This window comes from Bipolaris oryzae, assembly GCF_000523455.1.
Source record: "Bipolaris oryzae ATCC 44560 unplaced genomic scaffold scaffold_1, whole genome shotgun sequence".
NCBI lineage: Eukaryota > Fungi > Ascomycota > Dothideomycetes > Pleosporales > Pleosporaceae > Bipolaris > Bipolaris oryzae.
Window position 1 is genome coordinate 435,564 of NW_006911277.1, and position 18,826 is coordinate 454,389.

Genomic DNA, 18,826 nt, shown 5'->3' on the forward strand with positions numbered 1-18,826 from the left:
TGGCAGATGGCGGCAGTTCAGTGGGCACAGTCGGCTTGGCAGGTAATCTCGACACCAGAGTTTGCGCAGGTTCGGGTTCTTTGTTTGTCGACGGCACCTTGTCCTTGGCTATGGATGGATTGGCCGAAGCGCTAGAGCCTGGTTGCCTCAGTGCAGGAGCGGCTCCAGGTGCATTTTCACTAAGCTGTGATTGTTTTGCAACCGTCTGGGGGCCATATACGGTTGTCACCGGGGAGGGTGAGGGCGACCTGTCAGGTGAACTAGCAGCATCATGACCGAAAATGCAGTGAGGAAGCGCGCAGGAGGCACCTGAGGGACATGATATCTTGGCGAAGCTTCTGTACGCTGGGACCGAAGGCCACATTGTTATTGGGGTTGTGAATTGATGGCTTCACTGTAAGTATGCACATAAGCAGGCCCAGATTGTGCTCAACGTACCGAGCTGGGTTGGCTGAGCTTCGGTCAAGGGCGTGAGTGAGATGCGCTCAGAGGATGATTGGTTCTGAAGCAGGAGAAGCAGTACTGGTACTCTACCCAGCCCATCCACGGAGGCAATACAAAGTAAGCAAAAGACGAAGCACGCTAAGGCGCAGTGCACAGTTGACAAGTGAATGCAGGCTGCGCAGGGCCAGAGACAGCCTTTCGGCTTAGCAGAGCAACGTTCACTGTGTCGACGGGTCCATTGGTATTTGCAGCAGGACGATCAAGGCATGCAGTTGCTGCGAGTGAATAGATAGATCCACTTGGGAATAACGCCGAAGCCAATCACACGGTGAAGGTAAGAGACGAGTTGAGTTGACTCCGTCCAGGAACGCGTTGTTGCAAGCGTATGGTGGTCCGAGCGCGATGCATGCAGGGTCCACACACGCGTAGGCGGACTTTGGAGCGGCGATCCGTCTCGGATTCCGTCATAACGCCGTGATCTGAATAATCTCAAACTCGACTTCTCCCTCAGCCATCTCGTGTCCAATCCCCTAAGTACTGTCGACATTGGTGTTGCGACTCGGACGGTTTGTCGCGCACCTGTGCCCACCCATATCCCTTAACTCCGTTTGTGGCTTGAGGCGGTGCGCGCATCGAACACGACTGCGCCTTTCACGGACGATATCTGGACGTGGGGGTGCCGTACATAACTTATACTAACACCAGACTTCTCCCTACCATCTGCCTGCCAACAACCTTCACCATACTCACCACACTCACCAGGTCTACCTTTACCACCACCACTACGTCCGCCACCATGTCTGAGAAGCCTGACCACCTCTGTGTCCTCGTCCATGGGTACGTCACCACAACACAATCGCTGCCTAAATTCACATGCAAGAAAAAGCAATTGTCCTGACCACGACCAGCCTTTGGGGCAACCCCGACCATTTGAAATACGTTAGCACCACTCTGAGTGAGAGGTTTCCTAGCGAGAAACTCCATGTCCTTGTTGCGGCGCGTAACTCGGGCAGCTTCACCTACGACGGCATAGACACGGGCGGCGAGCGCGTTGCCCAAGAAATCGAGGTGAAGCTTGAGGAGTTAGCTGAGAGCGGACACAACATCACCAAGATCAGCATCATAGGATATTCATTAGGAGGTCTCATCTCCCGTTATGCTATCGGATTGCTCTATCGGAGGGGCATCTTTGATAAGATACGGCCGATAGTACGTTCCTCGGCACAATTCTGGCACCACATGCTAACCCCAATAGAACTTCACCACCTTTGCGACTCCCCATCTCGGCGTTCGAACACCCCTCAAAGGCTACCACAGCCATCTGTGGAATGTCCTGGGCGCGCGTACACTGTCCATGAGCGGAAGACAACTCTTTGGTGTGGATAAATTCAGAGACACTAGTCGACCACTTCTAGGCGTCCTCGCGGACTCGGAAAGCATCTTTATCCAGGGACTGGCTCAATTCAAGAACCGAAGTTTATACGCCAATGTCGTCAACGATCGAACAGTGACATACTACACGGCCGGCATCTCTTCAACCGACCCTTTCGTAGATTTAGACAAGATCAAAATAAACTACGTCGACGACTACGACGACGTCATTGTCGATCGAGAACATCCAGTCTCGCCAAGAGAGCCCGAGGAACCACGAGCATTCGCGCAACGCCTAACAGAAGGCACGAAGACGGTGATCGGGCGTGCATCCATTGTGGCGCTCCTCTCAGTCTTGGTCCCTGTCGGTGTGACTGCTTTTCTAATCAATTCCGCCTTTCAATCAGTTCGCAGCCACCAACGCATACGACTTCACCAGCAAGGCCGATCGGGCATTGACTACACGCACTATCGCATACCACTGATGATCAATGCCGTAAGACGAGAGGCTGAGAACATATACGGGAACGCCAATCACGCACAAAGCCAGGAATACTTGAGCAATGGCTCCGAAGAGGTCGCGTCTCCAACACAGCAGAAGACTCTAGGAGAAGCGCACAAAACTGGATCTGATAGCGAAGTCGATTCTATCCAAGCACAAAAGGAGGAGGCAAATCTGAAGTTCCCGACCCTAGCACTAACCCCAGAGCAATTCAAAATGATCGACGCGCTAGACAACGTCGGTTTCAAGAAGCATCCAGTTCACATCCACAACCACCGACACTCGCACGCCGCCATCATCGTTCGTATGCAAAAAGAGGCTTTCAACGAAGGGAAAATCGTCATTCAGCACTGGCTCGACAACTTTGAGCTTTAATATCCTTCCAGCATTTTGCAATTCGCAGTAGTCGAAGCTGCATCCCAGTTTTTCCAGCGTGGCGCATGGCGAACCTTAGACATGTACTAGTACTTTAACACGGTCGTACACCGGCACCGTAGTCGAGCGATTGATACCCTTGAGCATCATGTACAGAGTACACAAGTGGAGGAACAATGTCTTTGCATCCTTGCATATTTGCTTCACTAGAATTTTAGAAATTAATACCGTATCCAATTCTCCCAAACGTATTTGTTTAATATCACAGCCGCATCCAATAGTCCCCAACCCCCACATCCCGACTCTTCACCAATGGAAACATAGTCACTCGATTGACAAAACCACCGGGTACACCGGCATCAACCGTCCCCACCCCCCAACCACTAATAGCATCTACCGCTGCAACCCCCATAAATCTCACCTGCACATCTACGCACCCTCGCTCCAAACCGGTAAGATCTAACCCCCCCAGTCTCCCCCCGATCGCCGCTCCGCACATATCCGTACGCGTACCAGGGGGGGGGGATGAAGAGGATATGTACAAGGGGAGGGGGAGAAAGAAGAGTGTGTATATGCATACTACCTTAGCCAGCCAAGACCAGGCAAGCAAACGTTGTTACCGCCAAGCCGCACCCCCTCCCCTCACGTGGCGCCACTCTCTTGTTTTTTTTTTACCGAAACGCACGTTTGGGGTAGCGAGTGCGTGCCGCGTGGCGCAATTTTTTTCTGGGGGGTGGTGGGAGGGCTCATGTACCGGGCTAGGGTTTATTTCATGCCGGGCTAGGGTGTTTAAGTAGGGTGAGGTATGGTTGGTTGGTGTACTCTTTTTTGGGGGGAGGGACGGGCGTTTGTGGTCACATGTGGGAAGGGATGATGTGGGACGAGGATTTGGCTGCTAGTGATGATATTATTAGGGAGGTTTAGTGGGGTTGTAGGGAATTGGTGGTGGACAGGGGGGTTTATGTAGAATGTGGCTGTAACGGCGGGTCTTGGGGGGTGCCTGGCACGCCTTGTTACGCGGGTTTAATGTGAGGTTTGAGGGAATAAAGGGAGAGGGGGCGGCTACGGCTGCGTTTTTTTGGCATGTGGAGGTAAAGAATGGAAATATTGGGATTGTAGATTGTATAGGTTTGGATGGTATGTACATTGGTTTGCTTGTCCGTTCAGATATTTACAAAGTGGCCCACTGCTGACATCCTTTCTAGAGGCGTGGTGATCCTTGGAATGCTCTGACGATGAAAGCCACAGCGGGGTCCATCAGTTTCGGGAGCACATAGGTTAGATGGTAGTACTGGCAAGATCCCGAATCGCAGACCTGTGTCGAGTCATTAGCATCGCGTTCCGTCCCACTTCTGCGCCACACATGAAGCTGATGAAATACCTACAGGATCGCCCTTTGCACAAACCTGCAACACCTTTGGCCGCAGACCAATCGGGAACTTGTCTCCCAAGGCGCCCAGCCCCTGCTGAGGATCACCAAACATGACGACTGCCTTGATCCGCGGGAACAAAGACACGGGGAGCTTTTCTGCGGCCCGATGCATAATGCTTGCTCCCTGCGAATAGCCAACTAGAGCAAAGGTCTGATTGGGACATGCAGCAGACTGCGTAGTTAGACGCTTGACAATGTCGTCTGTGCCTTGTCTGCCACCAGTTACAACCTGAGAACTTGCTGGATACTATCAGGGAGGCACAGTACGTGTCAGCTCTTATCTATTTCTAGGGGATTTTCTTGTTCTATTCCTGTGGATCGACGTACCTGAACCGGATACCCCTGGACGCCAGGCAGTTGTGCAGAAACATTGCTCACGACGGGGTCACCAACGATGACACCAAACTTGGGGAAACTGGGCTCGCTGGTACCACGAGCTGGATTTGACACATCAGTCTCTTGAAGAAGGGGACTTGAGGTTACTGAACTGCAGACTTACCAACGAGAATCTCAAATGCTGAACATCCCTTGGGAATATCGCCCGGAACAATCGGCACAGGCTGCCCGATTTCAACGTCGTTGGGAGGAATCGCAGGACAAGTTTCCTGAGCAGAAGACAGGGCGATCAAGGCGAACGCCAGGAGAGGAGTGGTTGACGTGTAATGCATCGTGCTGTGTATTTTTGCTTTGCCTTGTGCTTTTTTCTTCTTTGCTAAACTATGCTGCTGTGTGTTCTCCTAACATAAAGCGAACAAACCTCCCCCTTATAACTTCGCAAACACTCACTCTCTTCAAAAGCAGCCCATACTCTCTTCCATCACAATACTGTAAAGTCTCCACGGAGATTTGGAGGGACACTGCAAGTGAAGCAGACCTCGGCATCTTTGCTGCAGAACAAGCAAGGATGTTCTGATGGTGGTGGTGTAGCGATCATCTGGATCAAGCCACCACTCTTGGCTTCTACTGGAGATTAATCTATCTTCCTCGATTGCAGCCGAGGTATGCGCATATCATAGTATAGAACCAGAGGGGTATATGAGATGTGCCGACTGTTTCATGCCGGCTCCACATCGGCATCTCGATGTTTTGCTTTTTGCATGGGCAGTCCCATGTCACCGGTTTTGCTCGTTTTAAATGAGATAGATCTGCATGACAGCCCGGTTGCAGATGCCTTAAGTACATCCGCGTATAACGTTTGGACTATTCTGTGACGGTACTAGTAGACAAAAGCCGGTTACCACTGTGAAATTGTGGGGTGACTACGCCACATGCACACAAAATGCAAAGGACAAAAGCAAAGTAGGTGGTCAGCCCTACATGTGGATAGAGGGGGAAAGAAGGAGGGGAAAAGCAACTAAACCCACGCTCTTTCCACGCGAGATACGCGCTATTCTCCGACTCAAGCCGACTCGCCCTCATCCCGATCGTTTCACAAATAAGAATAACCAATCTGCCAATCGGGTTTCTTCTGTGACAAGGTCCTGCTACTGATGACGGTGTTCAGTCACTTTGCTTACCCCCTGGCTCACACTCACCAGTTGTAGCCCTCCTCAATCGATCTCACCCATCCTTCCAGGCACCCGCAATATACAGATGAGCAAAAATCACGCTGCTTACATCTCATTCTCCACCAAAGGGCAAAATGTATACGATACCCCGCCTTTTGCCCTGCAGTATGCAGCTACTCTAATTTGTCCCGAGGGCTTCAAACCGGTAGTAGTAGAACCAAGTGACACCACTTAGTACTCAGGGTTACAGCATGCCGCTCCATCACACGACCCAGTCCATTACAAACTCGACTTTGAACCGAGGCGAATTTTTTCAAAAAACGCTGCTATTGGTGTTTGCACGGTTTCAGGGCTCCAAGTCTTCCTTTTACCTAGGCATCTAAACACCCAAGAATCGTCTGATGTGTATGCAGACTACTCCCCCACTTTCCTTTCAAAACTCTAATACATGGCCCTTACTCCGTTGAGAGTACGTACCACGTGTCTTGGTATAATATGCACTGGGGCTTGGCTTGCTTCAAGGTACAGCTAGGGGTTGTACCTTGGGGCCCTCATTGGACAGTGAACCTGGAACAGAACCATTTGCTCCCTTCGAATGCCTCGGCTCAGAAGGAATAGCAGTCGGCGATTTGGATCTCTGTCAACTTGTAGCAATCAGTGCGTCTGTGCTAAGGCACAATCTTGCAAGCGTGGGGGCCAAAATCCACTGCTGCAGCATTCGGCAATTGACAATGGGAGGATTCAGGAAGTGGGCCAGGGAATGGATACCTCTCTTATCTGAAGTTGAGTATAAAGATAACTGTGATTCCACGATTTTTTTTAAACAGACAGCAAGCAAAGCAAGCATCGCTTCCTATCATTCACTCACTATCCCTTCCAGTCTTCCAAACAATTCGCTTCTCCACCATCTATTTCTTCATCTTCATCTTCATCAGAAAGTTCTCCAGCTCTTTCACTCCAAAAAACAGTCAAGATGATGAACTTCCTCTCCATCCTCGCCCTGGCCATTGCCGCCTCCGCAACCCCAATTGCAATCCCTGAAACTGGCGATGCAGTCGTTGCTACCCGCCAAATCACTGACCGTACGCGTCTGACCGAAAACCAATTCTCCTCCTTGATTGGCGGTGGATGCAAGGACGTTATCTTCGTGTGGGCCCGTGGATCCACCGAGGCCGGCAACATGGTAAGTGGATACTTTCTCTTAAAAAAAAAGCCCCCCCAAAAAAGCAAGATAGTACATGCAATTCCTTCTACTTAGATTCTGACTTGGAAACCTTTTCCAGGGTGCCATCATTGGCCAGCCCCTGGGTGACGAGCTCCGCCGCGAATACGGCAGCAACCTCGCCATCGAAGGTGTCGACTACGCTGCTCTGCTGTCCACCAACTACCTCCCCGGCGGCACCGATCTCGTTGCTGAGCTCGAGATGCGCGGTATCCTCGAGGACATCAACCGCAAGTGTCCTACTGCCACCATTGTTTGCGGTGGATACTCGTACGTCCCCCCACTTATCCCTCACACTCACTTCTTTTCTTTGATACTAACCACGCCAACAGCCAAGGTGCAGCCGTCAACCACCGCGCCATTGAGGATCTCTCTGCCGCCGTCAAGGACCAAATCGCCGGTGTCGTTACCTTCGGTGACACCCAGGCCCGCCGTGACAACCAGCAGATCCCCAACTTCCCCAAGGACAAGCTCAAGATCTTCTGCGGTGGTGCTATCCGCGACACGGTCTGTGACGGTAACCTTGCTGGGGCTGTCTTGCTTCCTCACCTTAGCTACGGCAGCGATGCGGGAGAGGCTGGACGCTTCTTGATCGGAAAGATCAACGCTGTTCGCGGTGCAAAGGCTTAGAGTTTCGGACTAGAACTTACTTCTTGAAGATGGGAGAGGGGTTGGGGCAAATTGATTGGAAGAGTAATGCAGGTCATTCGGAAGAAGGAGGGTGGGAGCATAGTTGGCGGTATTGTATATATCTTTTGCTCGGCAGGGTAACTGTTGGGTTACATCTGGTTGTATATAAAGACGAGTGGAAATGCGAATGGAGGATTTTCTTATAATTTGGTCCCAAGTGCACTAGGATATGATGTGATATTTTTCGAGAAAAGATATCGATAGCTTTTGAAGAGATCAAGAACTCTATCTCTAACTGGTATTGTCATTTTTTGCCAAAACTGCGAGGCCTGGAGATGATAAAGGCAAGCCTCAATCGGCCGATCCGTACGCGACAATATTTACCAGCTGACTCCATTATGCCTATGCAAACACGACATCTTACTGCGTCCGATTCGGCTTTCGCTTCCGTATGCGGACAGCTACCGGTTGCAGCGGCATCACAGAGCCGAAAGCCTTATCAGACATGGTCGGCATAACTGCATCCGTGAATTCCGGATCGCAAAGTTGAATCTCCCACTCATTCAACAAGACGGCCAAAGTCGCTGCCTGAATAGTCTGTGCGAATTCACTGCCCAGACCGACGTTTTGGTGGCCGCCAAAAGCAGGAGCTAGTAAATCAAGACCCTCCAAGCTGAACTCGCCCGATTCGAAACCGCCCCTTTTCTTCGGCTTATCGGGGATGAGAAATCTGCCTCCCCAGAACTCCTCCAGTGGTTTCTCAACGGTACGCGGCCGCGCTTTGGCCCATGATTTGTTATCCAGTGCAACGTCGTGTGAAAACGCGATCGGTAACCTTCCTTTGGGGAGTATGTATTCCCTGTCCAAGAGGATATCATGGGCTTTGGCGGGATATATCATGTACTGCGCCATTCGCAAACGGTTGGTCTCATGATACAAAGACTTGACAAGAGGTAAAGCTGCAATTTCCGTAACACCATAAGTTCCAAGCTTTTGTGATGGATTCTTGGAAACAATGTCGTTCATTTGATTCGCCAGTTGTGGATTGCGCAACACTTCGATCAAGGACCAGATTGTTGACGGAACGAGTTTGCCATTTGCACTGCATGCATAGGTCAGCATACGTATTCTCGTTTCTCACAAGCGAAGTCATCCCCCAATGCATACGCACCAATGAATGATCTTCAGTAACTCCACTGGTCGCAATTCTTCAGATATGAACTCTGACAAAAGACTGGTGAGTTCTTGAATAAATGGGGACCCTCTGTGATCATCCCAGTCTAAATTTTCGGTATCAGCATTTGCAGTGTTGCTGCCGCTCTGATTTGCCCTGAGCCATTTCTCAATGCCTTCAAGTAACGCATCGCGAGGCTGTTCGTATGCAGTCGCTCCGATTAACCATGACAGCCCTGGTACATAGCTTTCCAGGGCCTTTTCGAATGTCCAATAGTCTTTCACAAATTTTGGATATAGCCGGAAGATGATCGGTCCAAACAATGTCTCTACCAAGCATCGTGTAAGGACTTGGTGAAAGAAGGACCAAAAGTCTTCTATCTGTGTCCACGTGCCGACCTGGAACATTTTCTCATCCATGTTGCTTGAGAGCTTTGAAGCATAACGCTCGCCTATAGTAGCCATCGATTCGCCAGTCAAGTGTTTTCGGATTGGTGTCGTGAATGCATTGTTGACTTTTTCATTGTACTTTGCAGGATCGGAAAACTCCTGTGGGACGCTGGCTTGACGTTTGGGCACCTTGAAGAGCCCCTCATATTCGTGTCTTACGATGGAAACCTGCTCTGATGGTTTTGCTGCTTCTATAACTACTTTGATATGCCTAGGCTCCCGGAGGACCACGAAAGTCTGCAAACCTGCCCTGACAGTGAATGGGGCGAAGCTGCCAAACTCCTTGCTACTGCACATCAGTGACCATTGCCCATAATTCAAGGTAGCACCTTACAATAATCTAGCGAAGAACTTTTGCGGCCCTTCCGCGGCTATGCTAAACGTATGGAACACGCCAGGGACCAAGTACGGGATTGTGGGCGGCCTTTTTCCTGCTGCATCTTTCTTTGCACTTTGGAAGAAGAATGCAGTAGTGAGGTAATATGTGAGAGCCGGGAGGACTATCACGGCCACTGCAATGAGGAGAAGCATGGCTAGTGTTGTAGTAGGAAGTCGAATGAGGTGTAGTCGCGGTGTTAAACTTGGAGTTGATCCTAGCGCAAGCTAACTGCTTGTCTAGTGCTGGGATTGGCTGCCACCGCCTCAACCAATTGCAGCTTCAATCATCATTTACAAGGGTTTGTATTCGCGAGATGCTAGTGCCGACATTTCCTATGAACTGCAATGCTATCACCTTCCAGCATCGTTCAATGTGCCCGATGCGCTATCGAGCATTCATATTGCCAAATACTAGTTCATGCACGCATATTACTAAGCTTGGGTCTGAATGCAAAAGAAAACACTGTAGGCATTCTATTTGATGCAAATGGGGTATCATATCCAAACGCCAGTATCTATGTACTTCCCAAGAAGAATTACGAATCCTACCAGCTTGCCAAGACCTTGTCCACCTTTGCTTGGCTGTTATTGCTAAGTCCATCCATATCGATATCCTCGTCATCTTCCGCAGTCGAAGGCACCTGTACGTTTCCAAACTTCTCCTCGACTCTTGCTGCAACACGTATGGCTAGTGTCCTTGTTTTTGCCAGCTCCGGGGCCAGAGGTGCATCCTTCCATGCCAGATTTGGCTGTATGTTCTCCTTGGGTTTACGATAGGGTTCTAACAACGATAGCAGTGTACGATATGTGTTGAGCTTGTTTTGTAGAGTCTGGCGTTGAGCAGATAGCTCCTGCAGGCGTGAGACAGAGGAAAGGTATTCGTCTTGCGTTACTTGGTCGTTGCTATCCCGGGCATGCCATATCGCAGGCAGTTTCGCAATATTCTCGTCAAGAGTGAGATCAGCATTTTGGTACAATGTGTTTACATCATCTTCGTGAAGATCAGAAGCGGTTTGGTCGTCCTCTTGGTCGTCGTCAGCGGGCTGCGCGCCCGAGTCCCAGTACAACGTATCTATTTGCTCAACAACATGCTCAATCATTTGGCGACTGTAAACTGTCCGCGAGTGTCTCTTTAGGTCACGGTTGACTAGATACTGGATTAGTTTTGATCATGGATCCGAGTGTGGGATTAAGAAACTACCTTTATCAAGCACTCCTTTCATGACACTCAGCTCGATGCCGCCATCTTGCGCAAGTGTTCGCAGTCGCTCCGATGGCGGTATTCCACGCGACAGGATATGTTTTCTGGTCTGGAGGAAATGTTGCTTCTGCTCAACAATTGTAGCTTGCTTTGAGCCAGGTACCGGAACACGTTGACTCATTATGAATGCAAAGGGCGGTATACTATCGAGGGATTGGGATGGGTGCATCGATTGCGGGGAGGCACTGGGAGCGCGACGCGTTGAAATCAGACTTTGCCTAATCAGGACTAGTATCGAACATGCATTTTACAACGAATGAGAAATTCTAAAATACTATGGTTGCAACCAGATATGTGAAATTTATTTCGACACGCTCAAATTGGGATTCTCGCAAGGAAATCTGCGAAGCATATTATCTGTCGCTCTATTGCGCTGTCAGGCTATAACAATAGGTATATTACTAGCAAGTCGCATGACCCAAGCATCCTTAGGCACAAATTAGTATGTGACTGCTCCCAAATATATAGCGAATACGTATAATTTTCCCCTTGAATCCTCCGTAATCACTTGATTTTCTTGAACATTACTGCAGGAGTATCTGACAATCATTTCAAGCAGGTGGCCTGTGCATGATTTTAGTTGCAGCTACTATGGGTATGGGTGCGTGCGGGGGGAGAACGTCACGACTTCCTGCGTTCCGCGTTGTGTCAACCACAGCAACGTGACAGGACCGAAACTTGGTACACGTTCTGATAACAGGTCGACCGCATAGCTTTGGTCAAAATCACAAGAACTACAAAAGGGATATATAATGCTACGCCAGCAAATGAACGAGGTAGACCTTTTGATACTGGGGGCTGGCTGGACTTCAACGTTCTTGATTCCGCAACTGGGCGATACCGACATTACCTACGCAGCCACCACCACCTCAGGGAGAGATGATACAATACCTTTTAAGTTCGACCCCGAGTCCGGAGATGCAGAGCTGTACAAGCGACTTCCAGCTGCGAAAACGGTCCTCATCACCTTTCCGTTAGTCGGTCACGGCCAATCAAAGAGCCTCGTCGGATTATACCGCTCCATTCACGGCGCGAAGAACAACTGGATTCAACTCGGCTCAACCGGAATTTACAACAAGGTACCTGACGATTGGAGCGATGAAGATGCGCATTACAACAAGGAAGACAGGAGAGCCATTGCAGAGGACGAACTGCGCTCGCTCCATGGCTGTGTGTTGTGTCTTGCGGGTCTTTACGGAGGGGAGCGTGTTCCCGCGAGGTGGTTGCCACGTATCGTCAAATCCAAGGACGATATCAAAAAACGGGGCGCGGTGCACTTCATCCACGGCGAGGACGTCGCACAAGCCATAATCGCGACGCACCAGAACTTTACGCCCGGGAAACGTTGGATTGTTTCCGATATGCGCGTCTACGATTGGTACGACCTCATCATGAGTTTCAGCTCTATGACTGAATCGTCCATGTCCCAGGAAGAGAAAATGACGCAGCAGCAGTATGCGAAGTGGGTTGGCGAGCTAATGATGGAGGAGGAGATTCGTGCTCTACCAAGGGACGTGGGCTCGTTGGGTAGAAAGCTGGATTCACGACGCTTCTGGGCCCATCACGGACTGTTGCCTCGCCATAGGCGTCTGGCGTAGAGTAATCTCTAATGACATATTGGAGAGTAACGATAAATGTCTCATTGGACTGACATGTAAGCGATAGGCAAATAGAGAAAGGACATGGAAGCTGATAGCTTGTCTGTCACCTATCAAAAGCACAGTAAATAACATTTTGTGGTTGTGTATAAGTTCCTCCCGTTCCATACAAAAAGCCACATCTCCATTCTATACATGAAGGCAGATTCATTTTCCATATATAAGTCTAGATTCTCCCCCCACTCTGAGTTTCTTATCATCTCTCATAACATCACTGCTTAAAGTTCATACTCTCACATCACTCACATTCTCATTACCAACACTCTCCCACCAACCATCACAATGCAGCACCTCCAAGCAACACCGATCGCCGTCAGCCGTGTCTACTCCCACGATGCACGCCAGTGGCTCGACATCAGTGGCCTCCGACCACCACAGCGGCCACTGTTTCCTTATCAACCACAATATGGCATGCTACAGCCTTTTGCTGCACCTATGATGCAGTATCAACAACTGCCCTACCAGCAGTACGTTCCGCAGCTGCAGATGCAGCAAATACAACAACCACAACCACAACAGCAGCTACAGCAACAGCAACAGCAACAGCAGCTACAGCAACAGCAACAGCAACAGCAGCAACAACAAATCTTCTCGGGGACGAAGAGGAATCACCTTGGGAAGTCAAACTCCCACGAGGAGCAACCCCCCGCCCCCAAAAAACTCCGTCTCTCCTCTCCCTCCACTTCCTCCGCCACAACCACCACCACCATCACCCCCGCAAAACGCGGCCCAGGCCGCCCCACAAACGCCTCCAAGGGCCTCCCTACAAAGCGGCCGCCAAGGAAGTCCAAATCCAAAACCGCTTCCCCTACCATCACCGGGCAAAACCAAGCACAGCCCCTCCCCACCTCATATCCCGCATCACAGCCAGTACCCTTCCACCCCGCGTTCCAACCCCCTTTCGCGGACCTCGTTCCAGCGCCGGTAGTAATGACGCCGGCGCTGGAGCGGGAGATTGACGCGGGCGTTCGTGCGCAAATGGCTTCGTTGGAGATGGAAGCGGAGGGGGGGTTGTTTAAGGGGTTTATTGAAGGGGATGAAGTGGCGCCGGTGGAAGTGGTGCCGGTGGTTGAGGAGAAGTCGTTGTGGGATGATTTTTTAGTGCAGGGGGAAGAAGAAGGGGAGAATGATGAAGATGCCCTTGCGAGGGCGATATTTGATGGTTTGGCAAATATGGGGGGTCAGGAAGAGGAGGAGGCGCAGGTCGCCGAAGAGGCACCAGAGGTGCAGGAGGATAAGGAGGATGAGAAGGATTCATTGTTTGGGGATGATCCTGAAGACACTGGCGCTGGCGCTGGCACCAACAACGACGATGACGACAGGGATTCTTGGTTTGGAGATACAGCGGACTTGTTCGAGTAATATATACTGTGTAGTACATTTCCGAACAGTGCCTGTGTCACTTCTCATCCACAAGACATGAGAGCAAAAGTGACTGAAAAAGAAAGAATAATTTAAAATGTTTATACTTGATATTGTGGTATAGTCTGGGTATATCGCATAGGCGAAGGAAAACTCTATATGAATGTATAAACGACCCACTCAATAGGGGGAGTGTTCTCTTAAGAGAATGCAAAGGAAGGCTATGATACGACATGGAAACGACCGCTACGCTATGCAAGTGAAAAAGAAAAGAAAAGACCAGCTTAGACTTCAATGTTCTCAAAGGGATCCCGATCAGGCGGCAAGCCCTTGTAGATGACATTGCCACTGGCATCCAATCGCGCATTCACACTGGTGATCCATATTCTCTTCGTGAAAGCACTCGTACGCTCAATCTCGTCCTTAGCGATACCGAGCTCGTCGTGTGGAATCCAGACTGCAGGCTGGATGGCGCGCGTAGCGGGATGTTGGAAAGATCGCTTAATCAGCTTCTGGCGGGCTTCGGGCTCAATGTCTGCAAGTTCGTCGTCGACCTCATCAAACAGGTTGCCGGCAGGAAGAACCTGTGCTTCGGCATCACGTATGGGTTTGGCGACGTCGTCGAGACCCTTCTTGAGTGTGTTGGTGATCACGTCGAATGGATCGTGTTTTTCCTTCTTCTTTTGCTGCGAACGGGCGTGTCGTGATTGTGAGCGCGAGTTGGAACTGCGGCGGGAACGGCCGGTCCGGCTTGCATCGCGGCCACCACTTGGCTTTGGCGATCGACCGATTGCACCCGACATGTCATTATCCAAATCGTCCAACTCATAGGCCTCTTGGCCATGGGACTCGCGACGTTTTCCTTCTCCGAGACGGGTTTCTTCATGTTCTCCGGAAGTCGACTCAGCATCTTCTTGAGCGGTGAGAGCCGTGTGCTCGTCCGCTTGCTTCCACCGACTGGCTTGGGCTCGCTGCCACTCCTCGTCTCTCTGCACCGCCTCGTCTTCGAATGTAATCGGAAGATATGTGAACAGTGGCCCAAATGCCCTATTGAGCACAAGCTGGAAGAGGGCAGTGAAGATGAGCATGACAATCATGACAATGGCGTGAGGGAAACAGGACTGGTTGCCAGCTTCGTCTTCTTGCAGGAAGAACAAACCAACGAGGCAAAGTTCCAAGAAGTAAAGCCCGGTGAATAGCTGGTTGACGGCCTTAGGGAAGATGAGACCGTTAGTTTCGGCTTTAGCGTAACTAACATAGATCATCTGGTAGCGGTACGTGAACCAGAAGAGGCAGAAGGTGATCAACATCATAATGAGGATCAGGGGTGCCACGACAGAGTAGATAAGACCTATTGACTGTTAGAGACGCATGTAGTAGGCACCAAAGCACACTTACCAATTGCACCAAAATTGGTATAGACGGGTATCATAGTACCCCAGTTGATTCCAGGTCTTTGCAACACCCTTGAAACCTTTTGTCGAGGCGTCGTGTCCATGAAGCGGAGGAAGATGATGACGACAACGGCGCCAATCTGCAGCAGGGTACCAGAACTAATACTGAGTGCTTGCAGAATCATGTAAGAGAAGAAGTAATTGGCGGCTTTGGGCAAACTCCTGGCTAGTGTCTGCGGAACACTGAGGGGGTCATTGACAAGGTCGTCAATGGCCGTTGTGATACCCGTGGAAATGGATACCACAAGGAACAATTGGACGAAGACGAAAGCGAAGTAGAAGTTTTGGACAAGCAACTCGCGCTCACCAGAGGTCGTTGTGCCAGTGACGCCCGCCAGGAATCGTAGAACAAGAGGCAGTACAGCGAAGAGAATGGCCAAAAACGCAGGTGGCAACACACCCTGTACGAAGCTGACCACCCAGTCGGGAAGACGATTGATGAAGCCGAGCCATGGGAGTAACGAGGTGAGGGTATCGATCTGAGACAAAGCTCCCGTAAATGTGACAGGCACACCCCAAAAGATGACAAGTCCGACGATTAGAATAACAACGCCAAAAAAGCGTAGATAGCGCTCCCACCACTTCATTGTGAGATTTTCCCAAAGCACATAATTGGGATTGACTTCGACAGTTCGCGGGTTCATCTGCCTGGGAATGTGGTGACTCAGAGATTGACATGCCATGTGGGCCGCAACCTGGTGATTGAACTGAATGAAAGCAGAGTTCATCAAGGGGAACCGTTCCGGATGGGCCTGATCATCTGCGATTTCGGCGTTGAGGCGAGCAAGTTCCTTGCGGCAGTGGTAAATCGTGTCTACCTTTTTTCCAATCAGTGGTAAAGAGGGCCACCATGAGATATTGAACAGCGGTAGGCGCATCGTCTCTCGGTCCTTTGGTTTGACGTACTTTCGCCATAGAGCGTTTTCGTCGTCTTCTTTGAAATCCTCATCCCACAATCCGGTTGTATCGTACTTGATCTTGCTGGCATCTTTGACTTCCATTGGTGGCGCTTCGTTGTTTTTGAACGGCTTTGGACTTATGAAGTCACCTTGGCCAACGTATATAGCCTTGAGCTTCTTGATAGGCTGGCTCCATCCGACCTTGACAGCGAGTTTCTCTTCTTCCTCGGCCTCGACCGCAGGGGCTTTGAGATCCTGGGCCGGAGAGTTTATCTCAGATGCATGGTCGTCGGAGAAGTAGTTTTCCTTGTTTGCTAGGGGAGTTTGAGTGTCGCTGCTTGCGCCTCTCAGATTATACTCGGCCGAAGTCGGTGAAGTTTGGGCAATGTCGTCGGGCCCGTCAACAGCAGCCTGCTCTTGCTCAGGATTTGAGGGCTTGCTGCGATGACGTTTCGAACCAAAGACACCTCGCATATTGCCGTACATCTTCTTGTTAAACCGGTCTACCCCACGAAATCCTTCACCAACTGCATGTATGCCTTCGCCAAACAAAGGAATAGGAATTATACCGCGCTTGCGACTTGGAGAAGAGGATCTTGACGAAGACGACGAAGACGAAGACGAACCAGGCTCGGCAAGAACACTCTGAAGCTGCTGCTCGATTTCGTGGGGGTTACCAGCATCGACACCGTGGTCGTGCGTCTCCTGGTTGATAGCCATGTTCTGCATGGCTTCTTCCTGCCTTTTCTCCTTTTTGGACTTTTTCTCGCCTGCCTGTTTTGCTGCCTTTTCTTGCATCTTCTTATGCTTCTTGGTACATTCGATAATAAGGTTCGTCTCGGCAGCTTCGAGGGCTCGCGCAACTTTAATTCGCTCATCCACCTTTTCCATCAAGGCGTCATAGTCGCGATTGATCCAGATATCCTTGATACCGCCTGGGAATACATCGTAAAGTGCATCGAGAGCAGCGACGGTGAGCCACTTTTTAGGAATGCTTTGGACCAGAATTGTAGTAGCAGAAGCTCGAATACGGTGGTCTGGTCGGGTGAGAACGGTCTGCCTCAGGCGAACAAACTGTCTGAGCGCCAGGTAGAAGTTGAAACAGACCCAACAGATGACGCAGACGGCGAGAACCAAATGCACAACCAATCGGCCATGTTTTCCTGGGACGCCGACATTTGGCCAGGCGAACGAATCCAAGCCAGATACATCGGGTACATCGCCAAGTCGGTTTAGAGGCAAGAGAATTGGGAGGATGATGAGAGCCATTGGGATGAATATGCGCAGTAAAAGCTGCAGGTACTGGAGAAAGAGATAGCCATCGACACCGGCGATGCGAATGAGCTCGGAATCGCTAATGGTAAAGACATTCTTGAAAGACTCGATTGCGGTTACTGGGGCGGCGATGCGTTTTGCGACAGGAACGAAGGCAGTCTTGTAGTAGCTAGTGCTTGTTAGTGAATGTGTGGCAAAGCAAGTGTATGTTACTGCATACTAGATCTTGTGGAAGAGGCTCTGTCGCGATACCCCGTCCTTGTTCTGGTTCTCTTCAAGTTTCTTGGACCTTCTCTTGTGTAGTTTCCAGTTGCCGCTCAGGATGAGGAAAAAGGCAATCTGCACGCCGAAAATTACTGCGGCCGTCGAAAGGGAGGCGGCGAAATTCTCAATGCTCTGGTTTTCTTTTCGCGCGGCGGAGCCAGGGCCGGTTGTGTTTGTCGGCTCTGGGGCAGCAGTGCTGGACATGGTGTTATGCGCCGTGGGTGGCCAAGGCCGCCGAGGGTGAGTGGTTGTGAAATGGTGGCCCCTGTCGTTGGTTTAGGTGCAGGTGGCCATGGGCTGAGTTTAAAAGGAGAGCAGCCGCTGCTGGGTGCGGTTGCAGGCCGTTGGGGATATGTAGCTATGGCGGGGCTGCAGACAAACAAAAAGGATAGTGAATCAGAGAAGCACCGAGGGCGGTATTGGAAGGGTGTTAAGGATTCATGGGTGACTGGGGTAGCCGATGTGTTTCAAGCCTTGCATTCCTTGATGCGCAGTTGGACGGGGGCTTGGCGGCGTCACTGGCGTCCATGAACTCTGGCTAGCCGCCGCCGTTTGAGCCAAACAGGCGCCGGGCCCAATCTACATGCATACCGACCAAATCAAGGGTACAATGTACACCTAGGGCTTGTACAGTACACGTACCTATATCTGTGTAGGTGCGGCGGTTGTCGCTCTGTCCTTCTTTGAAGCCTTTGAAGCCTTTGTCTTTCTCCATGACCGCTGCTTTGCATCCATTGTTGTGACGCAGCCTACCAAGCACTACCGAACATATGCGCCTTTGTTGAATGCACACGAGCAGTTAGTTGTACATGCAGCGCCTATCAGTTGGGGCACCAACGTGGATCTGATCTGAGCCCTTGACCCCGTACTGTACTATGACGTTAAGCGGCATCCATGTTACCAAGTCGTCGTCCCGTCCTGCCCAGTCCGTCTAGCGCTAGTGAGCGCACCAGCCTCATTTGCCCCCACGAGCCGCCACACACCGCCACCCTCCCGACGCCAGCGCCACACGTCAATCACCATAGTCGTACGACGTCGCAACTTGTGCCTGACAGTGCGCCGTCACCTTCAGAGTGCAGTTCTTGCATTGTGAAACCAACCATGGCTCTAACACAACCCAAAGACCAGCGTGAGGCATGTGTGCCATGGGACGCCTTCACACTAAGTA

At 50.7% G+C, this 18,826-nt stretch overlaps 8 protein-coding genes across 8 annotated transcripts; 4 read left to right on the top strand and 4 right to left on the bottom strand.

Annotated features, from left to right (window-relative positions):
* Nucleotides 1–1,240: 1,240 nt before the first annotated feature.
* Nucleotides 1,241–2,692, top strand: COCMIDRAFT_80116 (uncharacterized protein; the record flags this gene model as incomplete). The annotated part of the gene is made up of 3 exons (XM_007684276.1): nt 1,241–1,281; nt 1,353–1,653; nt 1,700–2,692. 3 exons carry the CDS (start codon nt 1,241–1,243, stop codon nt 2,690–2,692), a joined length of 1,335 nt encoding a protein of 444 aa, XP_007682466.1.
* A 1,201-nt stretch (nt 2,693–3,893) lies between these two features.
* Nucleotides 3,894–4,792, bottom strand: COCMIDRAFT_31734 (carbohydrate esterase family 5 protein; the record flags this gene model as incomplete). The annotated part of the gene is made up of 4 exons (XM_007684190.1): nt 3,894–4,007; nt 4,078–4,371; nt 4,452–4,582; nt 4,624–4,792. The coding sequence occupies 4 exons, from the start codon at nt 4,790–4,792 to the stop codon at nt 3,894–3,896; spliced, it is 708 nt and encodes a 235-aa protein (XP_007682380.1).
* Nucleotides 4,793–6,605: 1,813 nt separating this feature from the next.
* On the top strand, nt 6,606–7,484 carry COCMIDRAFT_80276 (carbohydrate esterase family 5 protein; the record flags this gene model as incomplete). Its single annotated transcript, XM_007684277.1, has 3 exons — nt 6,606–6,815; nt 6,916–7,124; nt 7,187–7,484. The coding sequence occupies 3 exons, from the start codon at nt 6,606–6,608 to the stop codon at nt 7,482–7,484; spliced, it is 717 nt and encodes a 238-aa protein (XP_007682467.1).
* A 420-nt stretch (nt 7,485–7,904) lies between these two features.
* Nucleotides 7,905–9,638, bottom strand: COCMIDRAFT_80045 (uncharacterized protein; the record flags this gene model as incomplete). Its single annotated transcript, XM_007684278.1, has 3 exons — nt 7,905–8,586; nt 8,656–9,393; nt 9,442–9,638. The coding sequence occupies 3 exons, from the start codon at nt 9,636–9,638 to the stop codon at nt 7,905–7,907; spliced, it is 1,617 nt and encodes a 538-aa protein (XP_007682468.1).
* A 392-nt stretch (nt 9,639–10,030) lies between these two features.
* COCMIDRAFT_80067 (uncharacterized protein) lies at nt 10,031–10,867 on the bottom strand (the record flags this gene model as incomplete). Its single annotated transcript, XM_007684279.1, has 2 exons — nt 10,031–10,632; nt 10,687–10,867. The coding sequence occupies 2 exons, from the start codon at nt 10,865–10,867 to the stop codon at nt 10,031–10,033; spliced, it is 783 nt and encodes a 260-aa protein (XP_007682469.1).
* A 631-nt stretch (nt 10,868–11,498) lies between these two features.
* On the top strand, nt 11,499–12,344 carry COCMIDRAFT_80233 (uncharacterized protein; the record flags this gene model as incomplete). The annotated part of the gene is made up of 1 exon (XM_007684280.1): nt 11,499–12,344. One exon carries the CDS (start codon nt 11,499–11,501, stop codon nt 12,342–12,344), a length of 846 nt encoding a protein of 281 aa, XP_007682470.1.
* A 342-nt stretch (nt 12,345–12,686) lies between these two features.
* Nucleotides 12,687–13,766, top strand: COCMIDRAFT_390 (uncharacterized protein; the record flags this gene model as incomplete). The annotated part of the gene is made up of 1 exon (XM_007684123.1): nt 12,687–13,766. The coding sequence occupies one exon, from the start codon at nt 12,687–12,689 to the stop codon at nt 13,764–13,766; it is 1,080 nt and encodes a 359-aa protein (XP_007682313.1).
* A 284-nt stretch (nt 13,767–14,050) lies between these two features.
* Nucleotides 14,051–17,862, bottom strand: COCMIDRAFT_21557 (uncharacterized protein; the record flags this gene model as incomplete). Its single annotated transcript, XM_007684144.1, has 3 exons — nt 14,051–15,117; nt 15,165–17,563; nt 17,615–17,862. The coding sequence occupies 3 exons, from the start codon at nt 17,860–17,862 to the stop codon at nt 14,051–14,053; spliced, it is 3,714 nt and encodes a 1,237-aa protein (XP_007682334.1).
* Nucleotides 17,863–18,826: the final 964 nt, after the last annotated feature.